This window comes from Fukomys damarensis, unplaced genomic scaffold, assembly GCF_012274545.1.
Source record: "Fukomys damarensis isolate Sample0158 unplaced genomic scaffold, DMR_v1.0_HiC HiC_scaffold_15, whole genome shotgun sequence".
Taxonomy (NCBI): domain Eukaryota; kingdom Metazoa; phylum Chordata; class Mammalia; order Rodentia; family Bathyergidae; genus Fukomys; species Fukomys damarensis.
In genome coordinates this window covers 34,371,041-34,392,860 of record NW_022900927.1, presented here as the reverse complement: position 1 = coordinate 34,392,860, position 21,820 = coordinate 34,371,041, and the positions used below count along the sequence as shown (strand labels likewise).

The 21,820-nt window shown below is 40.1% G+C and overlaps 1 protein-coding gene across 1 annotated transcript in view; it reads left to right on the top strand.

The window, feature by feature from the left end:
• Best3 (bestrophin 3) overlaps positions 1-12,986 on the top strand; it is a 34,029-nt gene extending 21,043 nt beyond the window's left edge. The window contains exon 9 of the mRNA XM_010644194.1: positions 11,736-12,986. Within this exon, the coding sequence (XP_010642496.1) occupies positions 11,736-12,660 (925 nt within the window). The 3' untranslated portion in view covers positions 12,661-12,986. The remainder of the gene's footprint in view (positions 1-11,735) is intronic.
• The last annotated feature ends 8,834 nt before the right edge of the window (positions 12,987-21,820 follow it).

The window sequence follows — 21,820 nt, the reverse complement described above, 5'->3', positions numbered from 1 at the left end:
CATTAAAATATGTTTCTTCTAATTGTTGATATGGAAACATAGAATTAAGGATTTAAAAGATCTCACAGACAATATTTACCTCAAAGATTATTGGGAAGATAAAATGAGATTGCAAACATAAAAATACTATAGATATAACTACAGAGCATTATTATTATCAGCTAGTTAGGTCTTTATTTGTGTATTTCAAACCAAGGCACAGAAAGATTAAATAAATTGAAGTTCTTTTTTATATTAAATTAACCCTGGGAGTTTGGAACAGAAAATAAAACAACTGAGAGAAAAATCAGGAGATAAGGCACTTGAAAACTGCAGCAAAAAAATTGTCAGTTGTCAGAGTTTCACTACTCAAAACAAGATATTTCCCTGCATGGCAGGAAGAGGCCCAGGCAAAAGCCAGAGTCTGTGGAAATTTTTGCAAGAAGTCTAGCTGGATTCTGCTAGAACCAACTGATCAAAAAAAGGCAAAAGCTTCTTTATTCTTGACTTTCTGCATGAGTGAGGGTCATGAAAAGGTTGTCTCACCATCCAGGAAAAGTCACTCACAAGAGAACTGGCTGTAGAAAGCTGACATTCATGGAAGACACCCCCTTTTTGGTCATGAGTGTTGATTATTCTTAAGATTGTGGTATTCAGCAAAGTGTTTCTGATCAGCTGTAACAGAAAACCAGACTCAGACTAACTTAAGCAAAAGGGGGTTATTAGATCACACTCAGACAGTAAGCCTAGCTTTAGCCATGGCTGAATGCAGTGGCTCAAAGTAACCCAACTAAGCCACTATTGCCCCATCTCTGTGGGTCCTGCATTTCTCCCCTGCAGTGCAGTTAGGCAGCCTCTCCCTTCCTGAGAGCAAAATGGCAGATGGCAGCCAGCTGCTCCAGGCTCAGAACACATCTTCCAAGAAACCCTGGGGAAAGGGTACATCTCTTTCCAGCTCTTAAAATTGAAGTGCTGAATTTGCTATCACTGGCTAGGCTTGACTAACATATCCATTCCTAAACTAATCACTTCTGACAGGGAGACACAACATTTTAACTACCCATGGCTAGTTCATGTGTCCGTGCTTGATGAGCATAAAAATCCTTTCTTGTTTCAGTAAATTTTTTTCATATTGTTTATTTTTGTTCTGTGAATAGCCCCAGCATATTAATTCAGGAATCAAACTTCATTATCTTTTCATATCAAGATTTCAGATTTGTAGTCACAATATGACCTAGAAATGACCTATGACCCTCTAACAGCAAGGTAACAAATGCTCTTCAAAAACTGAGCAAAAGGCTGGGAGTGGTGGTGCATGCCTATAGTCCCAGAGCTCAGGAGGCTGAGGCAGGAAGACCACAAGGTGAAGGCCAGGCTGGAGCTGCATAATGACTTCAAAGCCAGCCTGCTGTACCACATGGCTCTCACCATGTTTTTGAGACCCTGTCTCAAAAAAAAAAAAAAAAGTGAGCAAAAGTATTATCCAAGGGCACCTAATGTTTGGCACACTATTCGCATTCACATAGAAAGGAAATTCTTTTGTTCTCAGTATTACAAAACTTTGTTCAAAATATGGCCCTGTTTTCTATATATGTACTAGATGAAACAAAGCTGCAGTTTCTCCATTTTTATCAACTCTTTAAGTACAAATTTTAAAGTTTTTTTTTCCCCAAAGTTCTACTTTGTGGTACGTTTTATGCCAGATACTAGATATAGACATGGGAAAAATTTTAAATTTTTTAAAATACCACTTAAGCTCACAGACATAATGAGGAGACAAGTTACAATACAATGTGATTAGTGTGGCCATAGAGAAATCCTCAGAGTCTTACAGGAACACTCAGCCTGGTGGATAGGAGAAGGGTTCTTGGATTTGGGAGTGTAGCATTCATCTTTAATGATGAGAGTAGGAGCTGGCACACAGCTGGGAGTGGGAGAATCAGTAGAGGGTAGGTGCCAGGCCAATGTGAGCAAAAATAGAAAGGAATGATAAATGATATAATCAAAGGAGCAATTTGATGGACAAAGAAGAGCCAAGAAATGAATTTGGAGAAGGAAGGGCAGATTATGGAAGGTTTTATAGGCTGGTAAAGGGTGTCTGCCTTCACCCAAAGCTATTCACTGACATGGTCACATTTTTGTTTTAGATAGGTTAGCAGGAGCCTGAGGATTTAGCTCAGTGCTTCCACCACCTGCCTGGCAAGTGTAAGGTCCTGAGTTCGATTCTCAGTACCAAAAAAATAAAAATAAAAATAGATAGGTTAGCAGGGAAGCTGGATGAAAGGTGGAATTACTGATGAAAACAGTAGAATAAAAAAAAAGAGAAAGTAGAATCAAACAGACCACTTAGCAGGCTGCTGTCACTTACGCAGGAGGGAACTGGGGACTAGGTAGCATCACGAGGGATGACAGAGAACACATAGGGACAGTAAAGGCTGGGGGTGGCCCCGAGGAGGGCAGCTTGATCTAGGAGGGCAGACAGGGAGATGGTGCCCATGTGGCTGGTGAAGTCAGAAGCACTATTTTCACCTCATCCAGTCTTGATCCCGTCTTTTTTTTTTCCTCATTGAGTTTATTGGTACATTCTAGGTATACAGTACAGTTACATTCATCATTGGGATCTTTTACCTTTACATGACAGGTCTTGGTTCTCATTTTTTCCCCTTGTCCCTGTCCTCCCTCCACCCCTCCTCCCCTCCCCATTTACAAACACTTTATTTCCATTTTCTCATATTTTTTTCTTTTCCCTTATTAGCTTTCCCCTACCCTTCCCACTTTCCCTACACCTTTAGCCCATTTCTTCCTATTTCACATTGCCCGTTATATCATTAGGATCTTATGTACTATAGTTTATTCATACCAGAGAAACTATTCAGTATTTACACATGTGTGATTTATTTATTTCACTTAGGAGTCTATCCTCAATATGTATCCATTTTCCTATGAATGACTCTAATTTCTCATTCTTTATGGCTGAGTAATATTCCATTTTATAGAAAAACCACATCTTCTTTATCCAGTTTCCAACTGATGGATCCCATCTTAATTTAAAGGAAATCCTAACAAGGCCCACCTTGTTCTTCCTACTCTGTCTCCGAAAAGCTACTGTTTTAAACCTGCACTCTATATATTCCAACACCAAATCAGTCTGAAGTTTCAGCTCATCTCCCAATGTTATAAAAGTCAACTTTAGAATCAACCTATTGGATAAAAATTTTTTCCTATTTGAACTCATCTTACCTGAGATAACTTTAGTTGAATCTGGTTTTTTTATTGTTATTCTTCTTTTGTCATAATATGGAATGTTTTCTAATAGCTGTTTGAATTAAAGTATCTTTTTAATTAGCTCACTGTGAAAGAAGATACCCAAAATCAGCCAGAAGAATTGTTGATAAGATATACAATAAGACAACAGTCACATAGCCTGGGATTTAGCTCAGTGGTTCTGCCGCCTGCCTCGGAAACACAAGGACCCAAGTTCTATCCCCAGTACCAAAAAAAAGAAAACAGTCATAAATGAAAATAATTCTTATTGTGGCAGTAATAAATACTAAGTCAGCTAAACATAACTTTACCAAAACAAACATCAAATGCTTAAATTTAACTGAACATGGCTGAAAAAAAAAGATCCAGACCTAGTCTGCCATAGCAAGCTTGAGGTAAAAGGTAGATTGCTTGTCTTTACATTATGACTTCGTGAGTCACTTCGAAATTCTTATTTTTTATTTACTTAAACACAGATGTTTAAGACACTGAGAAATAGAACACATGGAAATTAAAGACCTGAAGTTTCATAAGTCTCTTTAGTCCTGTCTTGAAAATCAAAGCAGCTAGCCAAGGATTTAGCTCAGTGGTTCTGCTGCCTGCCTGGCAAGCACAAGGTCCTGAGTTTGATCCCCGGTACCAAAAAGAAAGAAAGAAGAAAATCAAAGCAGCCAATGGTAAAGAAGCACTAATCTCTTATGGGCCAGGGAAGAACCCCAACACACTATACCTCCATAGTAGCCAGATGGTTCCAAGTTCTGGAGAAGGGAGGCTGTGCTGCTGATGAAATGGGTCACTCAAGTGTGCCATGAGCACATGCCCTAACCATCCTGCTAATCTGAAAGCATGTCCAATTCTTAAATTGAAAACTGCAGTCCCTTCTAAAGTACATTGTTCTATTGGGCTTTTCTGCCATTATTTACATTATATTTTGAAACCTCTTTACATTTATAGTAATCTTATAGAAGGGGTCCATGAGGCTAATTAAGAATCTACTTAATAAAGAGGAAAATAGTCTGATTTTTCTGAGTTCCTTCTACCCTCTTTCCCTGAAAATAAGACCTAGATGGAAGATTAAACAGCCTTGAAAACTAGAAATTGAAAATGTCAGCCCCAATCAGCCTGTCCTTCCTTACCTGCCATCACTATTCTCTTGCTTGGTGGCCCCTCTGTAAGGCAGGTAAGGCAGAGATCGGCTGCCTGGGGCTGCATTTGATTGGAAATTGTGACTTTTACCTTCCTGTCTCTATTCCAAAACTTCTAAATATATAGATCAATAATACAATTATTTTTTGGAATTACACACACACACACACACACACACACCCCCTCAATGTGCACAAAGATTGTATAGTAGATAATATTAGTTAAAATGTATGAAGATACATATTGTAGCAAGCAAAGACCTTAAAATTTGATTAAATATACTTCCAGATTGACACTTTTTTCAGAAATTATTTCTTGGCCAACTCCAGTAGTTTAGCATTATAATAAAAGACATAGTCCAGTTTATACTCTTGCACGCTTATGTTATATACTACTGAAAATATATCCAGGGCCGGGGATTTAGCTCAGTAGTGCCACAACCTGCCTCACAAGTGCAAGAACCCAAATTCGATCCCCTGTACCAAAAAAAGAAAGAAGAAAGAAAGAAAGAAAGAAAGAAAGAAAGAAAGAAAGAAAGAAAGAAAGAAAGAGAAAGAAAGAAAGAGAAAGGAATGTATCTAGTTCTTTATCACTAACTTCAATAAAAATGTATTCTTGGTTCATTGATTTTCCCCTTAATGTTGCAGAAAGAAAAGGAACACAAAACCTCGCAAGGCAATAACTGCATTAAATTCATAATTTAGAACATAGGGATTCATTAATATGCCAAGATAGGGTCATCAGTGGTGCTCCCTTTTCACCTTTTGTACACATGGCTAAATTTCCCTTTCTAACAAAACCATTAAAGGATACGACAATATTAAGCAGAGGAGGGTCATGTGAACCTCCACTTTTAGCTTTTGGCTCTTTGTATCAAACAACGGAGGCCAGCACAGCATAACCGAGGTGACAGCATGAAGACAGATGTGCCTCCTTAAAGGTGCAACAGTCCACTGCAGTCAGACTTGCCATAATCTTTGGTCTAAACTATGAGAGTCAACGGAGAGGTGACGGCAAGGTCACCCACCAGCTCCGTGCACGGCTTTCTGCCTTAAGTGTACCTCGCGGGATGCTCTGCTAGCTTAAAACTGTCTACCAGAAAAGGAGAAGAGAGCAGGCTGGGAGGATACAATTTCTGTCCACTGGATTTTCTCATACCTCTCAGCCCCATTCCTCCCAGCTCAGCATAAGGGTTACCTTGCCTATTTTATAAATTCTTGGCTACAGTTTTGACAGTGATTCTGCAGAGCAGAAGGTTAAAAATAACAGCATTCACCTCTAATGGGTTTGAAAAGTGTATTCTGTTTTGCACATCTCTGCCCTGATAAATTCTCAGGCAAATTATTGGCTTCCTCCAAAGTAGTCCCCCAACATTGAGTACACTAGCAATTTTGAAATAATAAATCTGATGCGAGATCATATTAAGTATCATTTTCATAAATTCCTCATTTCAGTTCTTGAAATGACCTCTTATCATTTGGATTTGTCAAAACACCACTTCAAAAGTGGGACAGAAAAAGAAAAATGAGCATCCAGTTTTCTCTTTCAGTCCTTTTGAAACTCTGTTTACCTAATCACACTAGTCAAAAGGGGGTTGCTTCACAAAAAGCTTGCTTTTAAAAAGATACACAAAATCTTTCAAATCATTCGGGCTATTTTGGTCTGTCCGTATCAGCCTTGCTCCCCAAACGGGAAGTTTCCTGATGTCTTCAGCATCTGTTCTCCTGTCTCCCTTGTCCTGGCAACAGGGGAGCAAAGCATTCTGCTTCTTGAGATCTCTCTGCTCACACCCTCCCATGTCTGTCCTTGGCAAGAGAGGCAAATGTTTTGTAGGTGCTCCACAAATGTTTTTAAATGTTGTGAGATATATATCAGCCTTGCTCCCCAAACGGGAAGTTTCCTGATGTCTTCAGCATCTGTTCTCCTGTCTCCCTTGTCCTGGCAACAGGGGAGCAAAGCATTCTGCTTCTTGAGATCTCTCTGCTCACACCCTCCCATGTCTGTCCTTGGCAAGAGAGGCAAATGTTTTGTAGGTGCTCCACAAATGTTTTTAAATGTTGTGAGATATATATTCTCATAACTCTCAAATATATGGGGTGAAAATAATCCAAATATCTATCGGCCCTAGAGAAATAGTTCAGGCTCTCTTTTCTTCTAGAGTCAACTATAAACAATAAGCTTAAGCAATAGCCTTTCTTTCTCCTTCTTCTACCCTTCTACTCCCTTCCAAAAATAGCCCAACATCTGGGAAACCTTTCTCATTCCCATGTGTCCTGTATTTCTGTACTGATGATTTGTGTTATTCAATAAGTGTATATAATTGGATTGGTAATTTCTGGCCATGGCATAAAAAAATACCAGTATTGAGGGGCAAGGTGAGGTCAAGACAGTCCTGTCTCTGTATTCCCACCTCAAGTCATCCCTACCTCCCTTTCCTCAAATAACCCAGCTTCTGCCAGCACTCTTCTCTTTTCCCCCCGTATCTTACTCTTCGTAGTAGATGAATGCTAAGTCATCCTTTCTAAGGTTTTAACTACTTGGTGGCATCTACAAGGTGTACTCACAAAGGACACTCTTGGGGGAGAAAAGGCAGTGACCCTTACATAGAGGCTGTCATTCCCTCCCGCCCAAGGAAAAGTCAATCATGGTTTGGAAACCACTTCTGAAACTTTGCCAGTCATTGATAGAGTCCTTGTTATATTTCCCACTCTTCAGAGTTCTTCTGCATGTGTGATCCCTTTTGCATTCCCAAACAACCTGGAAAGCAATAAAGTATTGTTATCACTGGTTTACCCAGAGCAGTGCTAAGTCACAGAGAGGTTGTGTGAGTCTCCCAAGGTCACACAGCTAGTTAGTGTCAGCCTGAGTAGCAGCGGCAATCCTAGCTCAGCAGGCTGTCAAAATGAATCATTTGTCCCACAGCAGAGACAGCGCTCCAGTTCCATTTCTGGAAACTGACGGCTGGGTAGCACTTTTTGTGAATGTCTTCCATTCTCCAATTACCTATCTAGCTCAGTCCAAATGAGTTTTAAAACATAAAACCTCACTTTTTCAGCTGACCATCTCTAATATTTAGTAATATAATGAGGGTGCTTATGTTTTGTCATATATTGTTTCTGCTAGAACTGTTTAAGTGACATTTTGGCCTTAGAATTATTCTAACTTCATACTAAGAATACATTTTAAAAATCAGAAAAGTAGGAATAGAAAGTATAAAAGGATCTAAACAGTGCACCAAAGCCACCCAGTTAGGAAATAAAGACTTTTTTAATGTATTCTATTCTCTGTGCTCTAGGTTTAAACCATTTTGCTCTTAAACCACAGTTTCCCCAAAGTGAGAATAGTCGTGCTTGCTGAAAACCATGACTTTTAGATAAAGAAAGTGACGAACACTGTGTATTAGCAGTGAAATTTTCCATGAAGCACTTTCCATGGAAGAAAGGTCATTCAGCCCATCATACTGATGAATTCCACTATTGCTCCCTCGTGGAATAAAAACCTGGGGGACACCACTCATCATTTCATCATGAAATGCATAAAAAGTGTTCTTTGAATGAACCATTTCAGGCTAAAGGTGGGTAAGTTTTCAAATCATATTTCTTACCCTAAGCATTCGTCAGTGTTGCTTCTCACATAGCCTTTCCAGCTTGGACTCTACTACTGAGACCAGGCAACCCAGGCTATGCCCACTATTGTCCAAGACAATCCATAGCTGCCCAGTGCCTCTGCAGTAAAGTTCATATCCCTCAGTGCATGACAGGACTCTTCATAACACACTGCGAAATATCTTTCCAGCCTGTGTCTGACGCTACCCTGTATGTTTATACCACCTCAAGTGTTCCTGTTCCTCACGAGTTTTCTTTTTTTTTTTTTTAATTGAGTTTATTGGTACATTTTAGGGATACAGTACAGTTACATTCATTGTTGGGATCTTGTACCTCTACATGACAGGTCTTGGTTCTCATTTTTTCCCCTTGTCCCTGCCCTCCCTTCACCCCCTCCTCCCCTCCCCATTTACAAACACTTTATTTTCATCTTTTCATTATCTCACATTTTTTCTTTTACCTTATTACCCTTTCCCTACTCATCCCACCTTCCCTACACCTTTAGCCCTTTTCTTCCCATTTTACAATGTCAGTTATCTCATTAGGATCTTATGTACTATTACGGTTTATTCACACCAGAGGAACTATTCGGTATTTACACGTGTGACTTATTTATTTCACTTAGGAGTATACCTCAATATGCATCCATTTTCCTATGAATGAATCTAATTCCTCATTCTTTATGGCTAATATTCTATTTTATAGAAAAACCACATCCTCACGAGCTGTCTAATTCCTGCTGCCATATTTGCTCAAGTCACTTCTTCCACCTGAAATGCTCTGCCCCTTCTCCACCTATCCAACTCGCATTTAGTGTCAAAGACAGCTCAAAAGCTCAGTTGGGCTCAAATGTAGATATACGTGTCTATAAAGAGATAGAAATATGCCTGCCTTCTTGCTCCTTTTAAATTAGAAATAATATTCCTACTTTAGCAAATTGTTTGTGGTAGATGTTCAATAAATTTGTTGGTGAATAAGCAGATAAATCTTATGAGTCTACAGGAGGCAGAAGGTACATTAGGGTCCTTGAGAGGTCCACCCAAAGTCAGTCACTAGAACGTTAGCAAAAGCACTAATCTTTTTGCAGTTTGTTCACTAAATATGTCCACTTTTCTCTATTCTGTGACTCAGTGGTTTATTCCTGTCACTATATTGAATGTATGCATCCACTACACCTGTGCATAGTTTGCAAGGTTTTCCCTCTTGAATCACAAGGGTTTTGTTGTTGTTGTGTTATTGTCATCGTTTGCTACAAAGTTTTGAAGTAAAAACACAAACTTTTTTTTTCTTAGAAGACTGTATCATTCTTATGAGGTTGTGTGCTTTAGAAGTAGTTAAGGAATTCAAATAAATAGTCAAGATCCCAAATGGAGGACAGATGTCAGTCCTATGAAAAGAAATCGCCAACTCGAACTCAAGTCCCAGAGCACATCCAGTGCGGCGATCTTAGTGACCAACTATGCTTGTGTCCACCCCAGCTAAACAGATTCCTGTGAAGTGTGACTGGAGATCTGACCTAATGAAATACAACCAGCAGGGTCACCCAGGCCACTGAAGCATGAGTCTGCATTTCCAAGTCCGTGTAACAGAAGCCGCACCTTGCACAGCAGGGGTAGGTCAGGAGGCTGTCTGGTAGCCAAGGGCACAGCTGGGGCTTCAGAATAACAGCACGAGGGTGTAATGGAACCCCTTCCTGGGACATTTAGCCAGTTAATCACCTTCGGTCATCCATCTCTTATTCATAAAGATGAGGAACACAATTTCTTTGGCTGCTCCCTTTGCCCTTTCAGGTTACACCTGCAATGCACTGTACCAACTCTTCCCTTATGGCACATAAAATGCACTTGGCATGATGTGTCTTGTCACCATGTATGTTGATACCAATGCCGGACTGGGTTAGGGTGATTTCTGTTGCTCCCACAGCCAGCATGAGCATTCGTCATTTAAGGGCAAGGCTTTCAGGAGTTCTCCAGATTCAGTTAAGACTAAGTTCTCAGAAATGTGAGACAACCATGTAATCTGAGGCAAGAGCAGACCTTACTACCAACCAGTCTTACGGCTATCTGAGCTACTTATTTTATTTCATCCTTAAAGGAGATTAAAAATAATAGTATTATTTGTTTTAGTTTTTAGATATTAAAATTAATAGGAAATTTTTAGCCATAGCAGTCCATCAGACTTACTCACAAGGGACCCAAGCACGATGTGGTTCTCTTTCTTTAACTCACTGAACAGACAGAAATGCCAAGCATTCACCAGAAATCACCTCTGACAAAAGACTCATTAGTCTGCCCTGGGCTTTGGCTCATCTCTTGACACCTGTGTGGCAGGCTTTTATCACACGAGTAAAGACCAAATGCTCTGGGATCAAGTCTTGGAGTTTGGCCCTCACTGGCTACTTAGGCCTAAAGAGTATCTCTGGGCCTCAGTTTCCTTCTCTGTAAATTATCAATGATAATAAAAATACCAACTCACAAATTATTGTGAGAATTAAATGAATGTTAGCTGTTATTTGCACTCTTTTAAATTTAACTATGATCCATTGTTTTGTTTGGGGAGGGATGAGAATTATGGAGACTGAGGAAACAGGATCTCATTTTATCTGTAATAAGGTAGAAAGATCATATGGTTTACACAGTGTGCATGTTTTAATGTCAAGTCTCTAGATCAGTGATTCTCAGAAACCCATTTAGAGAATCCTTAAGGTCAAAACTATTTCCATATTAACACTAAGCTGTGTTTGCCTCTTCTCATTCTTTAGCCACCGCTTCACTTTCCAAAGTTTTAGTTATAAACAATCAACCATACTCCCAATCTATTTTTCCTTTATAATCCAAAAATATTAAATAAAAGTTTCCAGACATGAGCAATTCTTTGCAATTAAATTGCATTCCATTCTGAACAGTGGATGATATCTCAAACTATCATGCTCCATCTTATCTAGAACATGAAGCCTCCCTCTGTCTAGTGTATCCACGCTGTCTGCCCTCCAGGCACTTAGTAATAACTCAGTTATCAGACTGACTGTCACAGTGTCACAGTACTTGTTTTCCAGTGACCTTTACTCTATTTAATAATGGCCCCAGAGCACAAGAGTAGAAATGGCAACAATTCACATATGTCAAAGGGAAGCTATAAAGTGCTTCCTATGCTGAAATTGTGAAGATCCACAATAAGAATGACTCTTCTACCCGTGAAATTGTAGAAAAGGAAAGGAAATTCATGCTAGTGTTGCTGTCACAACTCAAACTGCAAAAGTTACAGTCAGTGTGTGACAAACAGTTAAGATAGAAAAGCCCTTATGGTTTCACACCATCTGTGGTTTTAGACATCTACTGAGTGTCCTGGAATGTCTGTCCCACAGATAAGGGTTGACTAATGTACAATAGAATGTTCCAAAAGCTACCAGATATGTAATGACATCATCATTAACCATTAATGTGCATATATATTCTTGTGTTTTAAAATTCCTGTTATACTTACAACTGTAGAAAACAACAATAGACAATACTCAAATAAATAAATGTCTTTGAGGTACACAATAATTTTTAAGAGTTTAAAATGATCCTAAGACCAAAAAGCTTGAAAATCCCTACTAAACTATCTCAGGTTAAATCCCCCTATCCCCCTTTCAAAATCTGTAAAGCAAAAATACCAAACTCATCTCTTAATTTTGAGAGTCTGATCCGAGTCAGGCCCCTGAGGCTACCCTTCCTGTCTTTTTGTCATTGTGTGTTTCAGGATGTCTGAGTCTGACTTCCCCAGTGAGGAGTGGATGTGGGACTTCCAGAAGCACGGCCACCGGCACTCTATGATAAGAAAAGTCAAGAGGTTCTTGAGTACCCATGAGCACCCCACCAGCCCTAGAAGAAGCTTCAGAAGGCAGGCCAGCGACAGCTCCACACTCTTCCCCATCAGCCCAACTCATGATCTGCTGCACGTGCCCTCCAGAAGCCCCCAGAGAGCCTCACAAATGCGGCAGCAATCCCACTCCCTGGAGGGCAGCCCCAAGCTGCATTCCAGCATGGGAGAACTGTCCACAATCAGGGAGGCCAGCAGGACAAGCACCCTTCAGAGCCTGACCCCACAGTCCAGTGTGAGGGCCTCCCCCACCAAAATGCCACAGGTGCCCCAGGTATTGATCACAGCAGCCGAAGTGCCAGTGCTCTCATCAGATGGCGATCACCGTGATTCTACTACCTCCATCACTAGTTTTGAGTTTACCGGAGTTCAGCCAAGCAGGACAGAGCAGCAGGAAGACCTGGTAGGATCACTCCTTTCCCACTCAGAGGAGGGGCCGCCTCCTTGGAGCCCTACCCTCCAGACTGCTTCAGCCAGTACTGAGACAAATAAGTTCAAGTTTGAGGGAGACCCAGACAATGACAAGTTCCTGAAAAGGTGGAGCCTCCCAGAGTTTCAGGGGTCCAGCCACACCTCTCTGGGAAATCTAAGTCCACATCCCATGAGCTCTGGGAGGCCTCTCTTACTTGAAACATGGACATCCTCAGAGCACAGTGCAATTAGCAATGGGGCTGGCTCTCGGGTCTCTCCTGAGATGTTGTACTTAATGGAAAACCTAGACACCAAGGAGACAGATATCACAGACTTTAACAACGAGCAAATGGAAGAATCCCCCAAAGGAATGCCACAAAGCTCTAGGACCTGATTCTAGCCCAGACTCCACTTTGCCAAAGGCTCAGCACTAATCCCAGAACACCCCTGGGGGCTGGTTAGCTTTCTGGGAAAAAAGGATCCCACTGTATAAGCTACTTAGAAATTCGAAGGGCATTATGATCTTAACTTTTTGAAAATTTGGAAAATCAGACACATTCACATCCATAATAATGTGGCTTTCATGGAAGTTATACAGACCATAGTTAATTATCTTAACTAGATAAGAAATCTTATATAAATAAGTCTGACTGTAAATTCATACATTATGAGGTACGGAACGGGCCTTAGAAATCATAATCTAATCCTCTAGACACAAAAGCCCAAACACAAGAATTCTCTATTTCTTTCCTTTTTCCTTTCTTCTTCTTCTTTTTTTGGGGGGTTTTGTTTGTTTTTGTTTTTGTTTTTGTTTTGAGACAGGGTCTCACTATGTAGTTGAGACTGACCTGGAACACATTATGTAGCCCAGGGTGATTTTGAACTCACAGCATCCTCCTGCCTCAGATCCTCCTGCCTCAGTCTCCCGAGTGCTGGGATTACAGGCGTGCACCACCACGCCCGGCTCTTTCATCTTTAACTATAAAGACAGGAGATGGATAACAAAATGCCCCAAAGACCCTTTTCTACTTAGAATTCTCTGAGACTTTCTGACCATCTCACAGTCTTTCTGTAACTATTATTATCATCATTTCCTAACTCTTATGCTTCATCAGCATCAGAAAGCTCCATTTCTTTTCAATTTCCCTTTCAGTTTCAAGTCTTCATTTTTCTCTCTTCCATTTCATACACTCATGTTTCCCTCTTTTCTCACCAGTCTTGCTCCTCTAGTTACTACAATCTGTCTCACCATCTAGGTTATGTGTTCTCTTGCCAACTCAGTTGCTTGCTTCTTACCATGTTGTTCCAAAAGCGAGGCACTGGCAAGGCCTCCTATGGGATAACCAAAAAAGTCAATAAATACAACCTCACACACATGCAGCTTCACATGGGGCCAGTTCACTGATATCCACCACTCTCTAAAAACCATTGCTGCTGCACTCTGATTCTGTTCTTGCTCTTGGACACTGGAGAAAACTGAGGCTAAGAGGATATGAAGCTTGCCTAATGGAATACTATGAAATCAAAGAATATCTTGGTTCAAATCTGCTTGTTTTCAACTCTTAAACAGAATTCTCAGTTGTGTCAGCAACATGGGACCAGCTACTGTGCCTGTCAGGTTGTTTGGCATGAAATAGGTTATTGGAGATGTGGTCCAAGCCTGCATAATGGGGATTGGGTTTTGACTAACTCCCTCCAAGAGCTCTTAGGGTGGCTGTTTGTTGTGAGCTCCTAAATCTGTAAGGCCTTTCTTTATGAGTGTGGTCTCACCATTTGCCATCTAATGAAACTTGGCTATGTATAACTTTGAAAATAAAGTAATGGGCCAGGGATTTAGCTCAGCGGTTTGGTGGCCTGCCTTGCAAGTGCAAGGACCCGAGTTCAATCCCTGGTACCAATAAAAATTAAAATTAAAAATAAAATAAAGTAATCCCCGTAGCTATCTTTTATTGAGTGTTCAGAGTGTTCCAGGCAGCAGCATGTAAAATTCACAGGTGATTTCACTGATCCTAAAGGAATTTTATGACAGTCATATACTAATATTGCCCTCCCTCCTTTTTATTTTAGACAAGATCTCACTTTAGGCTGGCTTCTAAATCACTATGTAGCCAGCCTTTAACTCATGATCATCCTGCCTCAGCCTCCCAAGTACTGGAATTACAAATAGGCACCACCATGCCCAGCTTCCTTTTATTTCTATTTTTAAAATGAAGAAAACAGAAATATTGAAGAAGGGTTTTATCTAAAACCACATGACCAGTCTCATCTAGCTCAAGAACCCACACTTAACCACTGATCTTTCTTACTGCTCTGGACTATCCGTAAGGCTCTGAATCTGCTAGTAATTGGCCCAGATTACTCCAAGGAAACTGCACCCAAATCACAAGTTCATGATCCAGCTTTGGAGGCCTCTGTGGGCCCTGCCTGCTTAAGTCTACATCTTCCATTCATTTACAGAGGAGAGTGTGCTTCAAGTCTGAGCTGTAGCTGTACCTTCTTCATTTTTCACAACAGCAGCAAATTGGCAGGATCCTCCTGTCCCTTACCTGACCCCTCTTGAGGTACTGTGTCATAATTAACCCATCTTCATAAGACCTTGAATCTCAACAGACCTCCCAACCTATGTGACAGCAATGACACTTACTTTTACTAGCTTTCTCAAAGGACTTAAAGCAAATATTATTAGAAATTCTATCCATAGATGGTTCTCTCTGTTGGTCAACAGAATTAGCTCCTAGGAAGGCACTGATGTTCCCAAAGCATTACACACGATAGGATAAGGCCCCAACAGAATACTTTTAAAAGGCCAGAACCCCGGCCTTCTTCCAGTCACCAGCCTCTGTGCAATTTTCTTGTGTTTTGACTTAAATCCCCCCAATCTCTTTTCTTCGATTCTTTTGCTCACATTCAAGTAAGTTCCTACTTTGCTACTTTTAAAATATAATGAATTTTCATTTCTAAATCTAATGTCATAAATTACCTGGGAATAGAATAATACATTTTATGTAAGGATAGGTAAGTATTCATTTATTTCTGCTTGCATCCATCCGTTTTATACACCTTTATCCAGAAAATTAATTTCCTCAATATTTCTTCAAAATTTGGAATGGCCTCCCATTTTCTCTTTGCATAGAAAACTGAATTGTGATTTGTTCTATACATCTGTCTGGTGGAAATTAGCTATAAATTCAAGGCACTAATTGCTCAGAGCCAATGAAGAAATTCTCTACTCATTCTAAAGTGAGGTTTTACCCAGCACAGACCAAAGTCGCAAAAACAAAAGAATTTCTTCCCATTTGCCTGATTTTTATAACATGTCCAGCCTATGTTTTCCTGAGCTCTGGAACTTTCTACTACATCAATGATGGTCCCACGGCCTGGCCTCTTGGTCGTTTGGTCTCGACCATTCCAACAGTCGCAGCTTTGCTCTGCATTAAGTGTAGTCTGCAAGCCAGCGTGTGGGGTGAGGCCTTGTTTGTTGCATTCTCTCCCTGTTCTCCTGAGGAGATAATTGCCTGACCCTGCAGTCGGAGTTAGGTAACATAAACACCCACTAACTTCTTTGTTTCCCAAGAATGTAGCGATGACTGCCTCCCAGCAAAACAAAGATGGCTGCTCTCCCCTTCTTTTATTATCCTGTCTACTTGGCTCATCACTTCCACCACTCCAGGCCTGGTTTCAGCCTTGTTCACGAAGCTGCAGAAAACATATTTTAAATGGAACAGAGTGTGAAATTTTGCATTAGTGGAAATAAAATATTTAGGGCCTGGGAGTGTAGCTCAGTGGTAGAATGTATGTCTAAATATGAAGTCTTGGTTTCCATATCCAGCAAAGCCAAAAAAGAAAGGAAAAAAGACTCACACACACCTGTTTTCCTCGCTGGCTTTCTTCTCCCAAGAATCTGATTCAATCTTTAATAATTTCTCAGAAACCTGATTATCATGAGATCTGCTGTCTGAGAGTCTGGTGAGCCCACGCAGCCAGTTATGGAATGAGTACTACAAAAAAAACAAAACAAAAAACATGTGAATTCTCACAGGAATCGCTTTAGAAGCTTGAACAAGTAACTGTCGTTTGGCCTTCATGTTTCCATCTGTAAAACGCGCCCTTCCCGTTTCACCTAGGCCATGTGAAAAGGCCGGGGCCTAGGCCTCACCATGCATACAACAGGCCTGACTGAGACAGATGCTCCTGTGGATTCACCATGAACTTCTCTTTCTCCACTTTGTTAGTTTACTCATCAGGATCCCCTTATTCTCTGGGATTCTACCTGCTTTCATCCACAAAGCTTTCCTTCTAACATTCTTAGCATTAAGATTCCACCTTATTAATTTTGTCTTTCTCTTTGGGTTTCTTTCTTCCCAACTTCCACATCTTTCTTCTCTCTGGTATTTTTCATCATTCCTCACTCCCCACAATATCCCAGGACTCACCACCATGGCCATGGATGAATTAATTAATCCCCTAACCCATTGTCTTTATCAACCCTCTCAATTAAAATGTGGAACCAGAGAAAATTACTTGTGTGTGTTCTATCCATTATAAATCTAGAAGATATAGAACACTTGATTCAAGGTTAGATGACCCCAGGACATTTAATTTCCCTAAACCTAAGCTAATAAGGAATAATACAAATGTAAAACTTCTAAACTGGAGCAAATCAGAACTGCCCTTGCCTCGTCACAATCACACATGATCAACAACAGACATTTTCTGATCTGTGCTACTGAAAAAAAAATCAAAGACTTCCTCACTTTGTCTTATTGAAATATAGAAGGCAGATCTTCAATCCTTTTGCACATTTTTGTTTTTCTTAGTTCTTTGAGCTCTAAATTTTATGACACTCTTTTCTACTGATATGGCCATTGAATTAAAAGATGGAATTCAAGAGTACAGGATTGTTCTCTGACTGTAAATCCTATAAGACCCAGAAGAAGGATTCCAACTCAATAGGCACAGCTAGGAAGACACCAACCCAGCATTCACTTAGCTCTAAACTCCCCTTAAGCACATCTGTGTGTCCAGTCAGATCCTCCCTGGCCACGCCAAAAAGAAAACAAAGAAATTTCTTTTCAAGATAAAGACCTGAATACCAATATTTTCCTAAATACTCCATTAATTTAGAGTGGAGATTAAGTGTTTGCCTTGATTCATTTCTGAATTAATTCAGAAAATAAGCCCAAATTTTCATTTTACCACAGTAGATTTGACCACCTGGTTTACCTAAAACCCTCTTAGTCTGAGCCCTAGTTTTAGACATTTGCCTAACAGAGACAGCAAAGATAATTTTGTGTCTTTTATCTTGAAAACAAATAGCAACATTTCTAAACAGATTTTGTACAAAGATGCTGGTATTTCCCAAGTTCTTTGTCTGGGCCAGTGGACCTCAACAAGACATGATTTTGCATGCTGGACCCATTTGGTAATGTCTGGAAACATTTTTGGTTGTCACACAGGAGTGTGAATGGTATCTGGTAGGCAGAGGCAGAGAACACTGCTGCACATTCTGCAACACTACAATTATCTGGCCCAAAATGCCAAGACTAAGACATCTACTTTAGGTTAAAGGAAGTTAAAAATGAAATAACCATCAAGGAGATTAATGATGAGAGATAAGCTAGAGAAAGTTACAGAACTTGAGAGGATAGACGAAATGAACACAGCAACTGGCTAAATCCCTGTTCTGTGCACAGCTGAGAAGTAATCACCATTACTCTTGTGATGATAGAGGATTTCATGTCTTAAAGCCCAGAGAAATTTGAGCTGGACTCTGCAGTTCACTCTCAGAGAATTCCTTCAATGGCTCTTACCAGTAAGAGTAGTTAATAGTGACTGCTGGCACAACTGTAATTTTTTGAAATTGTAGTTCAAATAAAGGATAACAATAATATATTCTACCAAATTTATTTAAGAAATTGTATCAACAAACTGCTAGACTATGGATAGACAACTGATCAAGCTTCAGCTTTAATGAATATCCTGTCTAGACCCAAAGACACCATATCTTCTACGAAGATAATTTAACACTTTTTCAAAATAGAAATGATTGCTTTTTACTAGAAAATTGTTACTATGAAAAAGATTCATCGCTTCCTTCACATGGGATGCTCAGACTCATGGAATCCTAGCACTTCCAGAATAACATTAAGGAATTGGTAAAGTCCTGGATGGTGTCACCAGTTTGATTTTCATTCATAATCATCCATAAAACATTAGCCACTAGTACCCAGTTTCAGGTATTCAGCTATAGCCAGGTACCCTGCCCTCCCAACACTGCCTCTCATACACAGATAAACAACAGAAAGCCCTCTGAAGTTCATTAATGTTTGCTAGTATATTTGTTTTCTTTCATTCCCAATTCTCTTCCCCTCCCAAATATTTGAGTTTGTTTAATGCAAAACTTTTTGTACACATTTTTACAAAATGTGTATTGTTGTTTTGTGTGTTTTTAACCTAAATGTTTTTATATTATAGGTCTCATCTGTTTCTTTGTTTGCTTGTGTTTTATTCTGTACAGTGTTTTCAAAATCCTACCAATTGTGTACATCTGATCCATTGTTTTAGCTACTACATATTCCAAGATGTCTATGTCTTGCTGCCCCAGATCCCCAGGTGCCTTCCTGCCTTCCACCATAAGCATCTTTATAGAGCCTCTTTTCGAACTCAAAGGGTTTCTTTGAGGTGTGCAGACTGAAAGCAGGTTGACCTCTCCCAAAAGCACATAAGTGTCCTTGCATCTTTACTCTTCGCCTTCCCCACCCCAAGCTTGGCATCACCTCCACTTCTAATTTTTCCAGCCTAACAAGTGTAAGGTGACACCTACTTGTTGTTTAATTGGCATTTATGTGATTACTAATGCCACTGAACACCTACCTCCTCATATGCTTTCTGACTCCTTTGGGGCTCTCTAAAAATTGCCTTTTCAAATTCCCCTTTTATCTAATGCAGTTTCTATGTTTTTCTTGTTTGAGTACCTTCATTTTAGTAGATGATAATAGATCCTTGATGGTTTTAGACATTGCAGGGGTCTTTTCTAATTTTTTGTATGTCTGTCAAAAGTGTGTATGATGTCATTCATTGCATAAAACTCCTTAATTTGACAAAATCAAGTTCATCAATTTATTAACTTGCGCTTTTGAAGTTTTGGATAAGGGGTCTTCCGCATCCCCGTGACATGATATTCACCTGCATGTTTTGTTCTATTGTCTTCAGAATGTTAAGTAGGAACCAGTTTTATTTTTCCCCAGAGAATGTGGTGGTTTCCCCAAAACACATCTTACTAAATGACCAGTTTATAAGTTCCACATATTTTATATAAATCACATACACTAATATGAAACAAAATAGCCTCTGATAAAGATGAAATCAAGGTGGTAGTAATGGAAGAAAACCTTAACCTCATAAAGCTCTGGCTCCTCTTCACTAAATATAAACCTTCTCCAAAATACATCCCCTCTTTTTATCTCTGGACTGATAACTTTCTCCTTTCAGTGACCTGGGTGTACACATCTATGCAAAAGCCCACTAAAAATAAGCCATTCCTCTTATCAGACTGACACTAAGATCCAGAGCAAAGCCTGATGCCTAAGGAGCTGTTGCTAATGAGAAGCAGAGATCATGTTACATGGAGAGTTCAAGACCCTTTAACCCTCAAAAGAAGGCAGGATCAATTTCAAAGACACAGAGTCCACAATCCACCACATTTAGGCCCTTGGATCAGCAAAGGCAGAGATTTTGCCCCAAAGTGCCAGCATCACTGGTTCAGCTGGCTGATAATTTGCTGGCTGAGGTCTGTCTGGTAAGTGGGGCTTTCCCACAGTCAGTCTTTACCCTCCTCTTACAGGCCGTGTGCCAAGATGGGTGAACTGGGTATTTACTGCCACCGTCGACTATGTCCTTGTAAATGAGCTGCCATCCGTGGTTTCAGAAGAGAATTAATCTCTTCTTGAATTCATTTCTCTAGAGCAAAACTTTCTGAAAGAGGCAGGCTCCTTGATACTAGTGATAAGCTCATTATTCATTCATGCAGTCATTGGACCCAACCAACTCCAAGGGGAAAGCACTTTCAAGATTAGAAAACATTTAACTAGGCATGGTTGTGCATGCCTGTAATCCTATAATCTGGGATTTAAATGCGGGTTTCTTAGGCACATTGCTGTTTCTGCCATTCCACACTTCATCCAAAAAAAATAATTAATTAGGATAGAAAAGAAATTTCTATTTGCAAAATGAAATAGAAGAGCAATTAACACTATAAACACTCAACCTTCTCCACTGACTTCAAGGTCTGGTTAGAGACCTGGCAAAGCCAGCATTCACTGAATACCTGTTATGTGCCAGGTGCTACAGTAAGTGCTAGCCATTGATTATCACATGTCACTCCACCCGTTCTACAGATAAACTGGTGACTCCTGAAAGTATAATTGTATCCTGTGTCATAGAGCTGATAACAGGCTGGGGATTCAAAATCAGTTCTTTACATAAACCCACAGGCAAATGTACTGTTTCCCTAAAGCAGCCCTAGAGCCTATGTCTCTCCAAATGCTTTTCCACCATTAAACATGTTCTCCTCATGATCCCTTCCTTCACTGGCAATGACCTAAAAGATTGTACTTGCCATGACTCAATGCTGGTTTGGGTGTATGAAGCAATCCTGTGGATCCAAGATCACTAATTCCTTCCTCTTTGCGAACACATGAGGAGTTTGTCTGGGGACCAGTCTCCAGAACACTAAAACCATGTGAAACATCTCAATACCTGTGTGAATTTAACTATGGGAGCCTGTAAAGGGATGAGAAGCTTTGGCACATAAGTATAAAGGAAAGGCCATCCTTAAGGCCACCCTTCTTTGCAAGGAAAACTCCTTCAAGCAAAGGGCAGGTTCAGGAAAGCATAAGTGTTTATCATCAGTCCCAATTCCAAAGTGTTAAGAGGTGATTCTGATGTTTAAAGGCACCCTGGAATTTGCTACACAATTTGGCTGTGAAACACAAGCCAACATTGCTGCTCACTGAAAAATTACTACAATTCTTCTGTATCCCATCATGTGGACTTCCTAAAAAGGGCACTTAATAATGACCCAATGGTACCTTCCTAAGAGAGTTTTGGTGGTAATTTTTACTCTTCTAAGTTTCTCCTAGGTGCTGACTTTAAGGCCTAATCCTTGCATAAGGTCCACGTTAACCAAGGAGGGTTTGTATTGAGCCATCCTGGAAGTATGACTTTCCATAAAGGTAGAAGCACTTAAAGGAATTTTATTGAATCTGATTTTTGTTTTTTTATTTTATTGGACTGGTTGGTCTACTTTTTGTTTTTTATTTTATTTTCTTGCTTTTAGCTAAGCAAAATAATGTCAGCTAATAAGCATCTTTGGTCTGCAATGGGAAACTAGTGGCTGGTAGTGTGAGTCTGATTTTCAGATCATTTTGTGTGTGTGTGTGTGTGTGTGTGTGTGTGTGTGTGTGTGTGTGTGTGTGTGTGTGTGGACACTAAGAAGTGAACTCAGGGCCTTATGCATACCTAGCAAATGCTCTACCACTGAACTACATCCCCAG